This window comes from Nicotiana tabacum, chromosome 4, assembly GCF_000715075.1.
Source record: "Nicotiana tabacum cultivar K326 chromosome 4, ASM71507v2, whole genome shotgun sequence".
NCBI classification, from domain to species: domain Eukaryota; kingdom Viridiplantae; phylum Streptophyta; class Magnoliopsida; order Solanales; family Solanaceae; genus Nicotiana; species Nicotiana tabacum.
In genome coordinates this window covers 49,600,388-49,618,102 of record NC_134083.1, presented here as the reverse complement: position 1 = coordinate 49,618,102, position 17,715 = coordinate 49,600,388, and the positions used below count along the sequence as shown (strand labels likewise).

Genomic DNA, 17,715 nt, shown 5'->3' with positions numbered 1-17,715 from the left:
CTATATCAGTTATTTTTTCTTATTGTATAAAAATAAGAATAATAAAAAATAGTGAAAACAGTAAATGAAATTAGATTATGAAGAGAAAAAGAATATAACAAAAGAAGTTAAATGAAATTAGAAAAGGAACAAGAAATAAAGAAAATAAAAGACAAAAGGAGTTAAATGGAATTAGAAAAGGAACAAGAAATAAAGAAAAAAAAATAAAAAAAATAAAGAAGTCAAAATTGAGTGTGAAATAAGTTATGATAAAAATAACAATAATACGATTTGGGCAAAAATAAATGAATAGAAAAAGAGAAAAAAAAAGAAAAAAAATAAGAAGAAAACTAGAAAAAAGAAAAGGAAAAAAAGGGGAAAAAGAAAAGAAAAATAGAAATAAAAAAAAAATTGGAGAAAAAAAGAAGAAAATTTCTCATAAAAACTACTATGAGTAGAAAATATAATTTGTTCGACGGGTAGAAAAACAAATGAATAGATAAGGGTAAATAATTTTATTATTTTGGGCAAGTGCGTCATTGAGTTAAAACGCAAGAGAGATTTTAACTAAAAACTTTCACATTTCCTTCGCAAAAATTGTGCGTATCATCCCAAATTTGAATGGCAATACTCAAGGCTGCTTCACCGGTTGCCGGCGATCTCACCGCTTCCGCGGGTGGCGAAGTGATTGCCGACAAGGAAGACATTCTAAGTGAAATTCTCCTCCGATTACCCACACAATATCTTCTCCAATGCTGCTGCGTTTCCAAACACTGGCACTCTCTCATCTCCGCTCCTCATTTCCGCTGCGTCACTGCCGCCGCCACGCCTCCACTTCCGCCGCCACTGGTCTCTTGTTGTTCCGTACATTCTCCTTCAAACATCTTATGGACCACCTCGTATACTTCCCCAATAATTCCAACGACAAAAATTGTTATTCTAGAACCATCCCTTCTTCCATTCGTAGGTTTCATTACCCTTTAGCATTTTCAGGTTTTCATCACCTTCATTCTTGTAATGGGTTGTTGTGTTTTGGACTGTTGTTGGCTCCTCCTGAATGTAACCTTTATGTTTAAAACCCCTGTACATGCTCTTATGCTTCTCTTTCACTGCCTAAAAAATTTAGCCTCTCTACTATTAAAGCTATAAATTTAGCATTTGATCCGTCAAGAACCGATTTTTACAGAATTATTTGCATATATGCTAATAATTCGGAAAATGACAATGACCCTTTTGGGGATTACGTGTATCATATCTTGATTTATGCTTCAGAAAGTGGTACATGGAAGGATACAGGAAAGGGGTTTAATGATAAATATGATTACTTGTTGAAAAGGGGCGTGTTTTCGCAAGGTTGTCTTCATTGGATTGGCGAAAACAAGCCTTTTCTAGCATTTCATGTCGAGAATGAGAGGTTTAGGACAATGCCTAGTACTAGTGTTCCTGAAAATGGGAGAAAGATTTGTTATTTTGGCGATTGGGGCGGGCGCCTCCATGTTATTCAGGAATGTGATGGTGGAGCAGCTTCACTGGTGGATGTAATGGAGTTGCAGATAGATTATTCCGGGTGATCGTTGAAGTATCGCATTGATATTGGTTATCTTGGTAGGGGAATTGGAGGTAATGCTGATAGTATTAAGGTTGATATACTTTGTTTGGTCGAGGCAAATGGAGAAGGGAAGACTATGCTTATAGTATCTGCTCAAGGCAGAATTTATTCCTACGATATCGTTGACAGGACCTTTGAGGAGGTATGTAATGTCTCAAACATTGCTTCTGTCAAGCAGGATCCCTTAGAGTACAAGTATAAATGGGGTCAAGCCTTTCAACACTTTGAGACCCTTCCTTGTGTCTAAGATTGCATGCATTGTTTCAATTTCACTACTTGGCACTACTTAAGTGTAATGTACTAGAAGCAAGGAATCATGATGTTCTATAGCCAATCTTAATATCTAGTTTGTACGTCGGGAAGCTTATTCTGCTCTGACGTTGTTGTAGTAGTATGTCAAAGTTCCTATCTAGTCTATGTAATTGGTGAAATTCTGATGATTTGTTTCTTATCCTTTGCTTACATTCTTGTCTAATTGGCAAGTAGAGGTGTGTAACGACAGACTTGTCGTTTTAAGAATTAATGCCCCGTTCAGTAGCTTAAGGCCTTGAGAAGCTTCGTAATATATATTATAACCCGTGGGTGTGGTCGAGTTTGATTTTCGGAAGATTCGGAATTTAATTAAAAAAACAATTTTTATTTAGAAACTTAAATGGAAAGAGTTGACCAGAGAGTTGACTTTTGAGCAAACAACCCCGGAATGGAATTTTGATGATGACAATAGCTTTGTATAATGATTTCGGACTTAGGCATATGTTCAGATTTGGATTTGGAAGTCCGTAGGACAATTCAACACATTTTGGCGAAAGTTGGAAAATATAAAATTTTGGAAAAAGTCCGACCGATGGATGAATTTTTGATAACGAGGTCGGATTTCGATTCCGGAAATGGGAATAGCTCCCTTACGTCAATTATGACTTGTGTGCAAAATTTAAAGTCATTTCGGATTGATTTGATACGTTTCGACGCAAACTATAGAAGTTGGAGGATTTGAAAACTTATAATTCGATTCGATGCGCGATTCGTAATTTCGGCATTGTTTGATGTGTTTTGAAGCCTCGACTAAGTTCATATTGTATTTTGGAACATGTTTGTATAATTGGTTGAGGTTCCGGGGGGCCTCGGGTGGATTTCGGAAGATTAACGAAGCAATTCAGACTTGGAAGAAGCTGCTGGAAAATGGCAGCAGCTGTTAGAATCGCACCTGCGGAATTTTGAGGGAAGGTGCGACCACACAAAAGCGAGGGAGCCATCGCAGAAGCGAAGATGGAAGGGCATGGCAGTGGTCGCCGGTGCGAAGAAAATCCCACACCTGCGGAAGCGCAGAAGCGGGAAATGAAGGCACATAAGCAGCTGTTTGTGCAGATGTGGATGTTGCATCGCACCTGCGAATGCGCAGAAGCGGAAAGGATTTCGCATGTGCGATGTCTTTGTTGGCAGTGGACTTCGCAGAAGCGAGATTTTGCTCGCAAAAGAGAGCACGCAGGTGCAAAAACTAGTCTGCAGGTGCGAAACTGGGCAGAATGTTAAGGACCAAAAATGGTCATTTCGCCATTTTTCGATTAAGATTTTGGAGCTCGATGTTTGGGCGATTTTGGAGGAGTTCTTCAAGACTTTGACTTGGGGAAGTGTTCTATATCCTAAAATGATTATATTTCATGAATCTATGATTATATTCATCATTTACTTCGGATTTAAATGGAAGAAATCAAGATTTTTACAAAATCTTCCAAAAACGAAAGTTTAAGATTTGGAAGTCGAGTTGTTATTGGAATTCAGTAAAATTGGTATGGTTGAACTCATATTGGAATGAGTGTTCGGATTTCATGAAAATTTTGTCAGGTTCTGAGAGGCGGGTCCTGCGTTGACTTTTGTTCACTTTTTGGAATAAATTTTTAAGTCGACGTATTATTATCCGGAATTGTTTCCGATAAATTTTAATGAAGTTATACAATTAATTTGGATAGATTTGAGCTATCCGGAGGTCAATTCAAGCAAGAGGTAAGTGTCTTGTTTAACCTCGAGTGGGGGAATTTCCCTTAGGTATTGAGTCTTATGTGCAATTTGTGTAATTAAAAACTATGTACGCGAGGTGACGAGTACGTACTTGGTTTATATGTGTAAATTTTATTGAGTTAAAGTTTTGAACATATTGTGTAGTAAATTGGATAATTGTCGGCATATATTTAATCATCTATTTGTCGTACCTAAATCCTTGTTGTTGACTCTATTATTATATGATAATTTGATGTGATTGTTATTTGATTATTAATGAAATTCTGTGAATTTGCTGGTTTGATAGTTATTGGAATTTAATTTTATTTTGAATTTTTCCCTCTGCAAATAATTAATTAAATGATCTTAAGAAGAGGCATTTATATAAGTATTGAAAATTTGGAGTTAATGAAGACTTTGCTTTATGTTGAGTAATTTCTATCTCTGTTGATTATTTTTGGGTGTTGTACACATTGTGTGGAGCCTTTGGCTATTTGTTATGAAATTAATGGACTTAGTTGCATCTTTGGAATTTTGGTTGTAGCCAATTGGCAAATTGTGATATGAATTGATTTTATTATGTTGCCGTGATAATTTTTCGTATAAATTACTATGTTGTATTAATTATTATTTTGAAGATATAAGGGTGGCATTTCACCGTTGATATTATGTGGGTATACGGGTGGCATTTTACTGTGGTTGTGTTTGTTGGAATATTGTCTGGGCGGAGCGATAAGGGTGGCAATAGGAGCGATAAGAGTGGCTATTGATATTGTCTGGGCGGAGCGATAAGAGTGGCTATAGGAGTGATAAAGGTGGCAATAAGAGCAATAAGGGTGGTTATTGTCAGGGATGATATGTGATGATGTGGGGTTGTGGTGTTGATAATTTTCATGTGATATTGTGATTTGCTTGTATTTATTTTTATTCCTTGTGCAACTTGTCTTGTTGTTGGTAAATTGATAACAATCTAATTTATGTTGAAATTGGGATCCTGTGGCCATTGCGAGGCGAATTATAAAATGAAATGTGGGCACGAGGTGCCGTGAGTAAATAATAAGGATATTTGGCACGTGATTTGTCCGTGCAGTTGTGATGTAAAATGTGGGCACGAGGTGCTGTGATGAAATGATAATGATAATTGGCACGTGAATTGTCCGTGCTGTTGCGATATGAAATGAGGGAACGAGGTGCCGGAAAAATATGATGATTTAATTATGGGCACGAGGTGCCGTAGAAATATGAAAATGGGTTGAGTCCCGTATTTTTATGAATGAAATGAGGTGTCATATGGTGACTTTTTAATTGAAAGAATTATATTAAAAATAGTTATTTGGAACGATTTTTATTCAAAAAGAATTATATGAAAGAATTGTATTTGAAAGATATTTATTTGAGAAAATTATATTTGAAAAAATTTATTGAAAGAATTATATTTGAAAAATATTTATTTGAAAAATCTAAATTAATTAGGCGTACATGTATTTATTAATTGTTGAGGGATATTTATGGTATTCTTGTTGTCTTGCTGTGCATACCACTGGTTGCTTTATCCCGCCCTTATTGCTATCTGTTTTCTAGTATTTTGTATATTATATTGCACAGGTTATTAGACTAGTGAGTGTCTTGACTGTACTTCGTCTCTACTCCATTGAGGTTAGTCTTGATACTTACTGGGTACCGACCGTGGTGTACTCATACTATACTTCTGCATATTTTTGTGCAAAGCCAGGTCTTGGAGATATCAGACTTGAGCAGAGTTAAAGCGGGACCGTAAGGATTCAAGGTAGAGCTGCTTTGTCGTCGCAGTCCCTTGGAGTCTTTTCATTTCATTGTACTGTTAAATTTTAACCAAACAGTATTGTATATTTGGTCCTCGTGATCATTCCATGTATTCAGTTAGAGTTCGTAACTCAGTACTACTAGTCCTGGGAGGTTGTATATTCATATTTATTCCGCTGTTAGTTTTGGTTATTTATTTAATTAAAAAAAATGGCTTCAAAATGTAATAGAAATCGGCTTACCTAGTTTTATACACTAGGTGCCATCACTACGCCTGTGGTGGGATTTTGGGTCGTGACAAGTTGGTATCAGAGCTCTAGGTTCATAGGTTATACGAGTCACGAACGAGTCTAGTAGAGTCTTGCGGATCGGTACGGAGACGTCTGTACTTATCTTCGAGATGCTACAGAACTGTTAGAAAATTTTCTTTTCTTTTGTTCCTATAGTGCGGAATTTGTTAAATTTGGAATTTGAACCTTTGTATCTCCATTCTCTCACAGATGGTGAGGACACGTGCTAGTGGGTTAGCTGAGCAGGCATCCGCACATAATGCTAGGGCTGTAAGAGGCCGGGGCCGAGGTAGAGGTCGAGGAAGGGCACGTGCTGCGACTAGAGTACCCGCTAGAGCGACAGTTGAGGAGCCACCAGCAGCTCCAGTTGGGGGACAGGTACCATAAGCACCTGTTGTTGCCCCAGGACTTCAGGAGACTTTAGCACAGTTCCTGAGTATGTTTGGTGCATTGACTCAGGCGGGATTGATCTCTATTGCACCAAACATTCCGCAGATTGGGGGAGTAGCTCAGACTCCTATAACAACTCCAGAGCAGCAGGTTCACGTTGGTCAGGTTCTGGGTGTAGTACCGGTACAACCTGTTATTTCGGTTCGGCTTGAGGTCAGGCCAGAGGCATCAGAAGAAGAACAAAAGAGACTTGAAAGGTTTAAGAGGTATAGTCCACCTACTTTCAGTGGCACAGCCACAAAGGATGCCCAAGAATTTTTGAAAAATTATCACCGTATTCTCCACACCATGGGTATTGTGGACGTGAGCAGAGTTGCCTTTACTACATTTCAACTATCAGGCGCAACGTGCCGGTGGTGGCAAATCTTTGAAGAAGGTAGACCAGCCGATGCAACACCACTAACTTGGACTCAATTTTCGGAAATGTTCTTGAAAGAGTATGTTCCCCAGACTCTTCGAGATGCGTGGCGCACGGAGTTTGAATGATTGCGTCAGGGCACTATGACAATGTCAAAATATACTATCAGGTTCAGTGAGTTAGCCCGTCATGCACCTATCTTAGTTCCTACAATCAGAGAACGGGTCCGCAGATTCATTGAGGGGCTCGATTATGATATAAATAGTGGAGATTGCAAGGAAGATTAAGGGCGTTTTAGGCGAGGAAAGAGAGTCTAAGGAGGCCAAAAGGTCTCGAAGATCTGTAGGGTTCAGTGGGTTTTACTCTTCAGCTAGAACCCATTATAGCGGAGGCTCAAGCAGCCGGTTAGCTCAGTCCACACATCAGATTACTCGGAGTGCTCCAGTTTATAGTGCACCATCGACACGAGATTCTTACAGTGGTTATTCCAGTTATCCGGCACAGATTCAGTACGAGCAGCTGCGACCTCAGAGGGGTTGTTACGAGTGTGGTGATACTCGGCATATCATGAGAGATTGTCCCAGACTTGGTAGGAGTGGATTTCATCAGAACACTCCAGCTACAAGCTTTATTCTAGTCGATACTCCACGTGCACAGTCAGCTAGAGGTGGAGGACAGGCGGGTAGTGGGCACCTAAGAGGTGGAGGCCTGACCCGTTGATATAATCACTATGATTTGGCTGGGGCCAATACACCAGATGGTGTCGTTACAGGTACGATCCTGATTTTTATTATAAAAGGATATTTTTCTTAATTTGATTCGGTTCTGAATATTGAGGTGAGTCCTCCTATTATGCTCCACTTATGGGTGAGCTTTGCAAATTTGTGAACCACTTATATATTTATCCATGTTGGGAGATTTGAAGGTTTGAGCGCCCGTGTCTGTCATTTATTTTTGGTACACCATTGAGGGCTATAAGCCCAAAAGTAATTTTTATTATTCATTACAGTTGGTTTAATATATTTCAGAATAATTGATTCCAATTTTTATGAATTATATGCCCTACCGGTAGGAGGGTTCATTATATGTTGTGAAAATTATTTATGAAATATATTAAAAAGAAGAAAGAAAGGAAATTGAAAATTTTAGTTGACACAATGTGCAACATACTTGTGATTCGGAGTTGAGAACGAGATCCTCGCATTTTTACATGATGTGAAATATTTAAACTGGGCTGCAAGCCGCGATGGAAATTATGTAAGGACGAGGTCCTTGTGGTGAAATATTTATGAGTTTAAAATTTTCTCTTTGTGAAATTTAATTGTACAATAGTATTAATAGGGAGTCATGCCTGTTAGGTTTATTTGATAATTCTTGTATATTTTCTGTGCATATTCAGCCATTTTCGTGTTGTAAATATTCAGTTTTAACCTATGAGATGTGTGCCCAGGTGGCGTTAAATGTGGCTCATTAATCCGAGTAAGCAATCATGAGGGTTTCATGCCTCACATTCTGTTATCAGTATTGTGAAAATTCAAAATGAGGTGGTGGTTAATATGTGATTAATTGATAATGCTGGAATTAATTATGAACAACTTTTAAGACCAGAGATGTAGTGATGAGCATACATATGATGTGCTTCATGTCTTGATATCATTATGATAATGCAGTGCTTGTAATGCTGAGATTGGTGTTATTGATATATACCTTGTGGTATTTTGTTGGGTTGTAGATGTGTTGTTAGGAGTTGTTTTGGTGTTACTCTGGCAGGTGGATAGGCCTAATTACAGGGGAGACTCTGCCGAAATTTCTGAAAAATTTGGGAGTTAGTAAAATTTGGAGGATTGAGATTTGCAAAGGAAGAGATAAGTTATGTTATGTGTTTGAGGGTGAATGATCCTAAGAGGGGGAGAATATAACACCCCAGAAATTCTTTGAAGTACATCAACACTATCAATAAAATTTATGTGTGCGTAGGCACGAGTTGCTATAGCCATTTGAGACTAACACCGTGTGTTGTTGTAAAAAATCAGACCTTCTGAAATGTTGGAGTGTAAGAAATTGATCTAAAAGTTTATAAATATGGATAAAAGAAATAATCTCAAATGAGATGATGTTGTCGGGCTTATCTCAAATGCGGTAACGTGGAATCAACTGTGAGTTTATGTGTAAAAGTAAAATTATCAATTTGGTAACCTCAGAATAATTCTTAGAACGTTTGAGAACGAACGTTTGTTTAAGAGGTGGAGAATGTAATGACCCGACTTGTTGTTTTAAGAATTAACGCCTCGTTCAGTGGCTTAAGGTCTCGAGAAGCTTCGTAATATGTATTATAACCCGTAGGTGTGGTCGAGTTTGATTTTCAGAAGATTCAGAATTTAATTAAAAGAACAATTCTTATTTAGAAGCTTAAATGGAAAGAGTTAACCAGAGAGTTGACTTTTGAGCAAACGACCCCGGAATAGAATTTCAATGATAACAATGGCTTTGTATGATGATTTCGGACTTAGACGTATGTTCGGATTTGGATTTGGAAGTCCGTAGGACAATTCAACACATTTTGGCAAAAGTTGGAAAATATAAGATTTTGGAAAAAGTTCAACCTAAGGGTGAATTTTTGATAACGAGGTCGGATTTCGATTCCGAAAATGGGAATAGCTCCCTTACATCAACTCTGACTTGTGTGTAAAATTTGAAGTTATTCCGGGTTGATTTGATATGTTTCGGCGCAAACTATAGAAGTTGGAGGATTTGAAAACTTATAATTCGATTCGATGCGCGATTCGTAATTTTGGCATTGTTTGATGTGGTTTGAAGCCTCGACTAAGTTCGTATTATATTTTGGGACATGTTGGTATAATTGGTGAAGGTCCCGGGGGGCCTCGGGTGAATTTCGGAAGGTTAACGGAACAATTCAGACTTGGAAGAAGCTGCTGGAAAATGGCAGCAGTTGTTGAAATCGCACCTGCGGAATTTTGGGCGCAGGTGCGACCACACAGAAGCGAGGGAGCCATCGTAGAAGCGAAGATGGAAGGGCATGGCAGTGGTCACCGATGCGAAGACAATCACGCACCTGCGGAAACGCAGGAGCGGGAAAGGAAGGCGCAGAAGTGGGAAAGGAAGGGGCAGAAGCGGCTGTTTGCGCAGATGCGGATGTTGCATCACACCATCGAATACGTAGAAGCGGAAAGGATTCCGCATGTGCGATGTGTTTGTTGGTAGTGGCCTTCACAGAAGCGAGCACGCAGGTGCGAAAACTAGTCCGCAGGTGCGAAACTGGGCAGAATGTTAAGGACCAAAAATGGTCATTTCGTCATTTTTCGTTTGAGATTTTGGACCTCGGTTTTTGGGCGATTTTGGAGGAGTTCTTCAATACTTTGACTTAGGGAAGTGTTCTATATCCTAAAATGATTATATTTCATGAATCTATGATTATATTCATCATTTAGTTCGGATTTAAATGGAAGAAATCAAGATTTTTATAAAATCTTTTAAAAACGAAAATTTAAGATTTGGAAGTCGAGTTGTTATTGGAATTCAAAAAAATTGGTATGGTTGAACTCGTATCGGAATAGGTGTTCGGATTTCATAAAAATTTTGTCAGGTTCCGAGAGGCGGATCCCGCGTTGACTTTTATTGACTTTTTGGAATAAATTTTTAAGTCGACGTATTATTATCCGAAATTATTTTCGATGAATTTTAATGAAGTTATACAATTAATTTGGATAGATTTGAGCTGTTCGGAGGTCAATTCAAGCAAGAAGGCAATTTTAAAATATCGGCATAACTTCAAAGAGGTAAGTGTCTTGCTTAACCTCGAGTGAGAGAATTTCCCTTAGGCATTGAGTCTTATGTGCAATTTGTGTAATTGAAAATCATGTACGCGAGGTGACGAGTACGTACTTGGGTTATATGTGCAAAATTTATTGAGTTAAAGTCTTGAACATACTGTTTAGTAAATTGGATAATTGTCGGCATATATTTAATCATTATTTGTCGTGCCTAAATCCTTGTTGTTGACTTTGTTGTTATATGACAATTTGATGTGATTGTTATTTGATTATTTATGAAATTATGTGAATTTGCTGGTTTGATAATTATTGGAATTTAATTTCATTTTGGATTTTTTCCTCTGCAAATAATTAATTAAATAAGCTTAAGAAGAGGTATTTATATAAGTATTGAAAATTTGGAGTTAATGAAGGCTTTGCTTTATGTTGAGAAATTTCTATCTCTGTTGATTAATTTTGGGTGTTGTACACATTGTGTGAAGCCTTTGGCTATTTGTTGTGAAATTAATTGACTTAGTTGTATCTTTGGAATTTTGGTTGTAGCCATTGGGCAAATTGTGATATGAATTGATTTTATTATGTTGCCGTGATAGTTTTCCGTATAAATTATTGTGTTGTGTTAATTATTATTTTGAAAATATAAGGGTGGCATTTCACCGTTGATATTATGTGGGTATAAGGGTGGCATTTCACTGTGGTTGTGTTTGTTAGAATATTGTCTGGGCGGAGCGATAAGGGTGGCAATAGGAGCGATAAGGGTGGCAATTGATATTGTCTGGGCGGAGAGATAAAGGTGGCTATAGGAGTGATAAGGGTGGCAATAGGAGCGATAAGGGTGGCTATTGTCAGGGACGATATGTGATGATGTGGGGTTGTGGTGTTGATAATTTTCATGTGATGTGATTTGCTTGTATTTATTTTTATACCTTGTGCAATTTGTCTTGTTGTTGGTAAATTGATAACAATCTGATTTATGTTGAAATTGGGAGCCTGTGGCCATTGCCAGGCGGATTATAAAATGAAATGTGGGCACGAGGTGCCGTGAGTAAATAATGAGGATATTTGGCACGTGAATTGTCCGTGCAGTTGTGATATAAAATGTGGGTACGAGGTACTGTGATGAAATGATAATGATAACTGGCACGTGAATTGTCCGTGCAGTTGCGATATAAAATGAGGGCACGAGGTGCCGGGGAAATATGATGATTTAATTATGGTTACGAGGTGCCGTAGAAATATGAAAATGGATTGAGCCCGTATTTTTATGATTATGAAATGAGGTGTCACATGGTGACTTTTTAATTGAAAGAATTATATTAAAAATATTTATTTAGAACGATTTTTATTCAAAAGAATTATATGAAAGAATTGTATTTGAAAGATATTTATTTGAGGAAATTATATTTGAAAAGATTTATTGAAAGAATTATATTTGAAAAATAATTATTTGAGAAAACTACATTTGAAAGAGAGTTATTTGGAAGAATTATATGTGACGGATATTTATTTGAAAAACTTAAATTAATTAGGCGTACATGTATTTATTAATTGTTGAGGGATATTTATGGTATTCTTGTTGTCTTGATGCGCATACCACCGGTTGTTTTATCCCGCCCTTATTGCTATCTGTTTCCTAGTATTTTGTATATTATATCGCACATGTTATTAGACTAGTGAGTGTCTTGACTGTACCTCGTCTCTACTCCATTATGGTTAGTCTTGATACTTACTGGGTACTGACCGTGGTGTACTCATGCTACACTTCTGCACATTTTTGTGCAGAACCAGGTATTGGAGATATCAGACTTGAGCAGAGTTAAAGCAGGACCGTAAGGATTCAAGGTATAGCTGCTTTGTCGTCGCAGTCCCTTGGAGTCTTTTTATTTCATTGTACTGTTAAATTTTAACCAAACAGTATTGTATATTCGGTCCTCGTGATCATTCCATGTATTCAGTTAGAGTTCGTGACTCAGTACTACCAGTCTTGGGAGGTTGTATATTCATATTTATTCCGCTGTTAGTTTTGGTTACTTATTTAATTTTAAAAAAAAAATGGCTTCAAAATGTAATAGAAATCGACTTACCTAGTCTTAGAGACTAGGTGCCATCACGACGCCTGTGGTGGGATTTTGGGTCGTGACAAGGTGGTGATCATATGTGTAATCTACTACTGAAGACAGAATGAAGGAGAAATACCTGTTATGACACCTGTTTATGATGATCATATGTTAGCTTCAAGTATTAAGATTACAATGGGATTAGTAATTTCGGAAGAAGATCAAATTTGAAACTCTAACAATTTGGAATTGGAAAGAAGCAGTATGAATGAGAGGGACATGCCTCATTCTGGATAATTAAGAGTGTATTAAAATGGCTAATGTTGCAACGTCATTGGATAGATTTATCATTCAGCTCAAATTGTCCTAACAGCATTCTCATAAGATTTATTTCGCTTACGAGATGATGAATAGATCTTCACGTATAATCTTTTTTTGTTTTTGTTTATTTTGAGAAGGCTTCTTCTCGTTCATTTCTGGTATTTACTTTGCTGCTCATCCTCTGGTAATTTTTCTTTTAAATCCAATAGGTATCAAGTGTCGCTACTTTAATATATTAATAATGACTGATCTTTTACACAATGGAAAAGAAAGGAACGCGACAAAGCTTTCCCCTCTCTCCATATCTCTTTGACCCCATGGAAACTAATTTGATGCCTTTAGAAGAAGCACAATGAGTTGTATGTAAATGCATAACAAAGAATGTAAAACCCGAAGAGGAGAATGAAATGCATCCGAGATCTTTGGCAGAAATCAGAATTTATTGATGACGAGTGCTTATAGTTAAGCGAAAAGATCTTAAGTTTGAGGCAAGATTCAAGAAACAACATGGTCCAGCATTTCAGGAGAGCACCAGCAGAATCGATTCCTTTTCCTATGGAAGACAGGATAAGAGGAAACTTGCTTGGTTTCTTTCCTTGTAGGGATAATGTAAATGGCACATACAGCTAAATCAAAACAGTAAATTTAGCTGTAAAATTACTATCAGAATGTTAACACTTTCATTACCAAAATGAAGTAACAGTGGAATTGGGGAAAGGAAATAAAAAAGAAAGAAAGAACGTATAACATGTCACCTCAAACCGCTCATATAACACATAATCCAGAGTTTCATACCCTCAGGACCAAATTTAGAACGGTTACTTACCTCAAACCGTGTAATTCTTTATACCGCTATGCTTTTGCCTCGTGAATTATCCTCCAAACGTCTCGAATCTAGCCACAAATAATTCGATTCAGTGAATAAAATTTATTGGGATTAATTCCGTAAGAAAATATAATTTTTCCAATAAAATCCGAAATTTAGCTCAAAATTTGCCCGTGTGGCCCACGTCTCGGAACCCGACAAAAGTTACAAAATTCGAAATCCCATTCAGCTACGATTCTAACCATACCAATTTTACCAAAATCCGACCTCAACTCGACCTCCAAATCTTCAAATCTTATTTTCAAATCCCCGATTTATACCTCAAAAACATGTAATCTAGTCGGATTATTCGATGATAATTTAATATTATGGAGTATAAATGATCACAAGTGACTTATCTAAAGATTTTCCGTGATTTCTCGCTCAAAAATCGCCCCACCCGCTTTTGGAAATGTCAAAAATGACAAAATTTCTCAGACCTTTCTGTTTTGTATATTGCCCAGTGCTTTCGCACCTGCGGCCATATTTTCGCATCTGCGGTCCCGCTTCTGCTGTGAAAATACTGCATCTGCAGAAGTCACTTAGCCCAGCTGCCTCCGCTTCTGCGAGCCTTGGACCGCATCTGTGCTTTCGCAGGTGCGGAAAATTCCATCGCTCCTGCCCGCACATGCGCCCGTCCTCCCGCTTCTGCGCCCACAAGTCTGCATCTGCGGCCCCTGCCCAAATCCTTCCTGGCCGCTTTTGTAGCTCCCTCCCCTCTTTTGCGAGCTCGCACCTGCGGTTCCCACTCCGCAAGTGTGATTACACCAGTAGCAGCAAAACTTCAGTTGCTTCTTCAACTTACTTCGAAGTCCGTTAACCACCTGAATTCAACCCGAGGCTCCCTGGGACTTCAACCAAACCTACCAACAAGTCTTATAACCCAATATGAACTTAATTGGGCCCTCAAATTACCTCAAACAACGTCAAAACATGAATTCGAGACGGATTCAAGCCTAATGAACTTTGAAACTTCCAATTTCTATAAACGACGCCGGAACCTATCAAATCACGTCCGATTGACCTCAAACTTTGCACAAAAGTCATAAATGACATAACGGACCTATTCAAATTTCCAGAATCGGATTCCGACCCCGATATCAAAAAGTTAACCCCCCGATCAAACTTTTCAAAAATTCAACTTTTGCCATTTCAAGCCTAATTCCACTGCGTAGTTCCAAATAATTTTCCTTACATGCTCCTAAGTCCAAATTCACCATACAGAGCTATTGGAATTATCATAATTCAAATCCGTGGTCGTTTACATATAAGTCAACATCCAGTCAACTTTTTCAACTTAAGTTTTCAATTATGAGACTAAGTATCTCATTTCACTCTGAAATCCTTCCAGACCTAGACCAACTAACCTGGTAAGTCATAAAACAACTGTAAAACATAACTTGAGCAGTAAATCGGGAAACGAGATGATAAAACTCAAAACGACCGGCCGGATCGTTACAGTATACTAGCGCAAGAAGTCGGAGAAAAACCACTCCTATAATCAAGACAAATTATACTATAATCTTGTACTACAATCATCAAGATATTTTACCCAATAATATCTTCGATTGTGAATATAGTTTATTAATTATGAGAACCGACAATTTAATTTTTTGTGCATGAGCTAAGACTCCATACAATAAATTGTCTACTACATAACTAAAGGACACACATGTAACAAATGATCTATTTAAAATAGTACTTTATTGAATTGAATAAATTAAATAAATAATTATTCGATAAATTATAAAATACAATACTATGTCTAAACTGCATGGTTAATAGTATATCCCAACAAGAAGATCATGTCTACGAGAGGGTAATTCTCGGCTGATAAGAGTAAAAAGGACTACACAGTTTTACACGTACTTAAGGTGAACTTCAGAAGCGATTGTTTGAAGTTTGTACTGTTACAGGGAGGATTTTAGACGCAAAATTACCCAAAATTTTAGGTGAATTTAATACGCGATTGTCTAAAGTCTGTACGGTCAGGAGGAGAAATTTAGACGCAAATATTATCCAAAATTTGTAACTTCGATCACATCTAAAGTTTGCACTATCACATCGGAAATTTAGTATAAATTGTCCCAGCGGATCACCATGAGTTTCTGATGGATGAGCTTATTGAAACTTCAGTTGCGACATGTGAATTGTGTTCCAAAGTGGGTAAATTTATAAATGTTCATGCAATGCGGGTATGGCTTTAATATTGATCCTAAAATTGGGTGTATCTGCAATTCTCCTGCACAAAAGGCTATTTCGATAGCACTATTTAAGTTTTGACGCCTTTTAAACAAGTTGTGCAAAAACAACCTTCGAACGATAATTTGGCCATAAAAATGCTGGCAGATCACTAAATATTTCTGACAGATGCGCATGCCATAGTCATGGCGATCGTCAAAAGTTTAATATAAATTGCCCTGGTGGATCACCAAGAGTTTCTAATGGATGAGTTTGGGTTTACCATAAGTCATGGCAATCATCAGAAATTTAGTATAAATTGTCCCAGCGGAACACCATGAGTTTTTGATGGATGAGCTTATCATAATCTTAAATTATGGTTATTGTTTACCCGAAAAAACGGATAGAGTTGAATTTGTACGCGGTTCTAAGGATATGCGGTGTAGCTTAATACAAATCGTAAGGATAAATAAAAATATTAAGTATGGATTTCCAAGAATGCAAAAATAGACAAGGTTGTAAAGAAGATGAATTTTAAGACTAAACAAGTGGAATCAAATTAAGAAACTTGAAAGAACAACTCTTCACTATAGGAGAATATGGTTGCTTGAATTACAATGTTAGCAAAAAACTTGCCCCTATAGAAATGATAACCATCCCCTTTATAGTAGAAGGATCTTACTTTAGATATAATTAAAAATACGTAGTGGGAGACCCATGATAAATCAGCTTTTCCATAATTCCTGCCAAGATTCTCTCCTCTAGTGGGATTGCAAAAGTTCCTGTCTATAAGCTCGATATTGACTCGAATTTTCGGTCTTGCCTCAAGCTCTAGATCTTGGCTTGAGCTCGATTCTGATTCGGACCCTTGAATTGATTCTGGATCAATGTTGGTCAGTCTCTGAATCATAAGCTCGACAACTTTACTTTGCATCATAGTTCGATTTGGATTCGAGCTTGATAATAATATCGAGCTCGACATTGATCGGCCACTCGGACTCGAAGCTTATTTGTACCATCTTCGAAACCCACCTCGAAGTCTTACTTTGATCGATTATGTTTCGAACTCGATCAATCGTACGAAGGCCGAAATCTATTTCGACCGTATATAGATAGTCCCCTCCTTTCTCAGGAAGAACGTGGTGAGAAATGATATGATTTTTCAACGGCTCGATCGGATTATAAGCTGAAGTTTACATTAGGCTCGACCATGACGCACGTGATAGCTGTCCCATTGATTCAGTCTTTCAAGGTATTTAATGCATGTCAAACGGTGGTCGGCCACCGCTGATACTGAACCGCCATTGTTTAAACCTATAAATAACCCTTCCTTTTATCATTTACCACTTTTACATCTTCAATCTTCCAAATTTTCCAATTTTTTTTCCGTATTCTCTGAGCTTATTCGCAAATCTGTGATTCCTCTTTGCAAAATTCTTCTTCCAAATTACCAAATCTTTATCACCTTCTTTAAATCCAAAATGGTGAAGACATCCAAAACCGTCCCCCCAAAAAGAAAAAGCTTCTTGTTCCCAATCCACCACCGATAAAACACAGGTGGATCCTCGTCCTGAGGAGTGCATTCCAGCGGCGTATGTTCTTACCTCCGATTTCAAACTTGATAAAGGTTTGCCAGTTCCTGGCCGATGTGAGCCCGTATCGAGATATATTTGTTCGATAACCCGGGAGCAACTCGAGCGGATAAAAAAGATTGTAACTGGGAGAACAAAGAGGTGGTAGTGCCGTCTCCTGAAGAGGATATTACTACTCACGTGAGAGGGTTTTTAAGCATGTATACTTACCCTTTCACGTTAGGTCCCCTCGACCCTGTTATCATAGATTTTTGCCGTAAATACTTAATAACCCTAGGCCAGTTACATCCTTCCTTTTGGCAGATCGTTATTTTGATCCGATATTTTGTGAGTAAAATCGAGGGGATGCCTTTCACCCTTGATCATCTTGTCTGATTATACCGTCATCTCTTTTTTCGAAGAGGGTTAATAAAACTCCAACGTCGAGCTGCCAAGGCTTTGTTCT

The 17,715-nt window shown here is 37.8% G+C and overlaps 1 protein-coding gene across 1 annotated transcript; it reads left to right on the top strand.

The window, feature by feature from the left end:
* Window positions 1–600: 600 nt before the first annotated feature.
* Window positions 601–1,835, top strand: LOC142179909 (F-box protein At5g07610-like). Its single transcript, XM_075250801.1, has 4 exons — window positions 601–828; window positions 947–993; window positions 1,106–1,546; window positions 1,589–1,835. The coding sequence occupies exons 1-4, from the start codon at window positions 601–603 to the stop codon at window positions 1,833–1,835; spliced, it is 963 nt and encodes a 320-aa protein (XP_075106902.1).
* Window positions 1,836–17,715: the final 15,880 nt, after the last annotated feature.

Excerpts from the sequence above, each read along its gene's own strand:
- LOC142179909 (XM_075250801.1), top strand. The coding sequence starts at position 601 with ATGGCAATACTCAAGGCTGCTTCACCGGTTGCCGGCGATCTCACCGCT. Across the intron at positions 994-1,105 it reads TTTTCATCACCTTCATTCTT|CCTCTCTACTATTAAAGCTA; the intron begins GTAATGGGTTGT and ends TAAAAAATTTAG. Across the intron at positions 1,547-1,588 it reads TTGCAGATAGATTATTCCGG|GGGAATTGGAGGTAATGCTG; the intron begins GTGATCGTTGAA and ends TTATCTTGGTAG.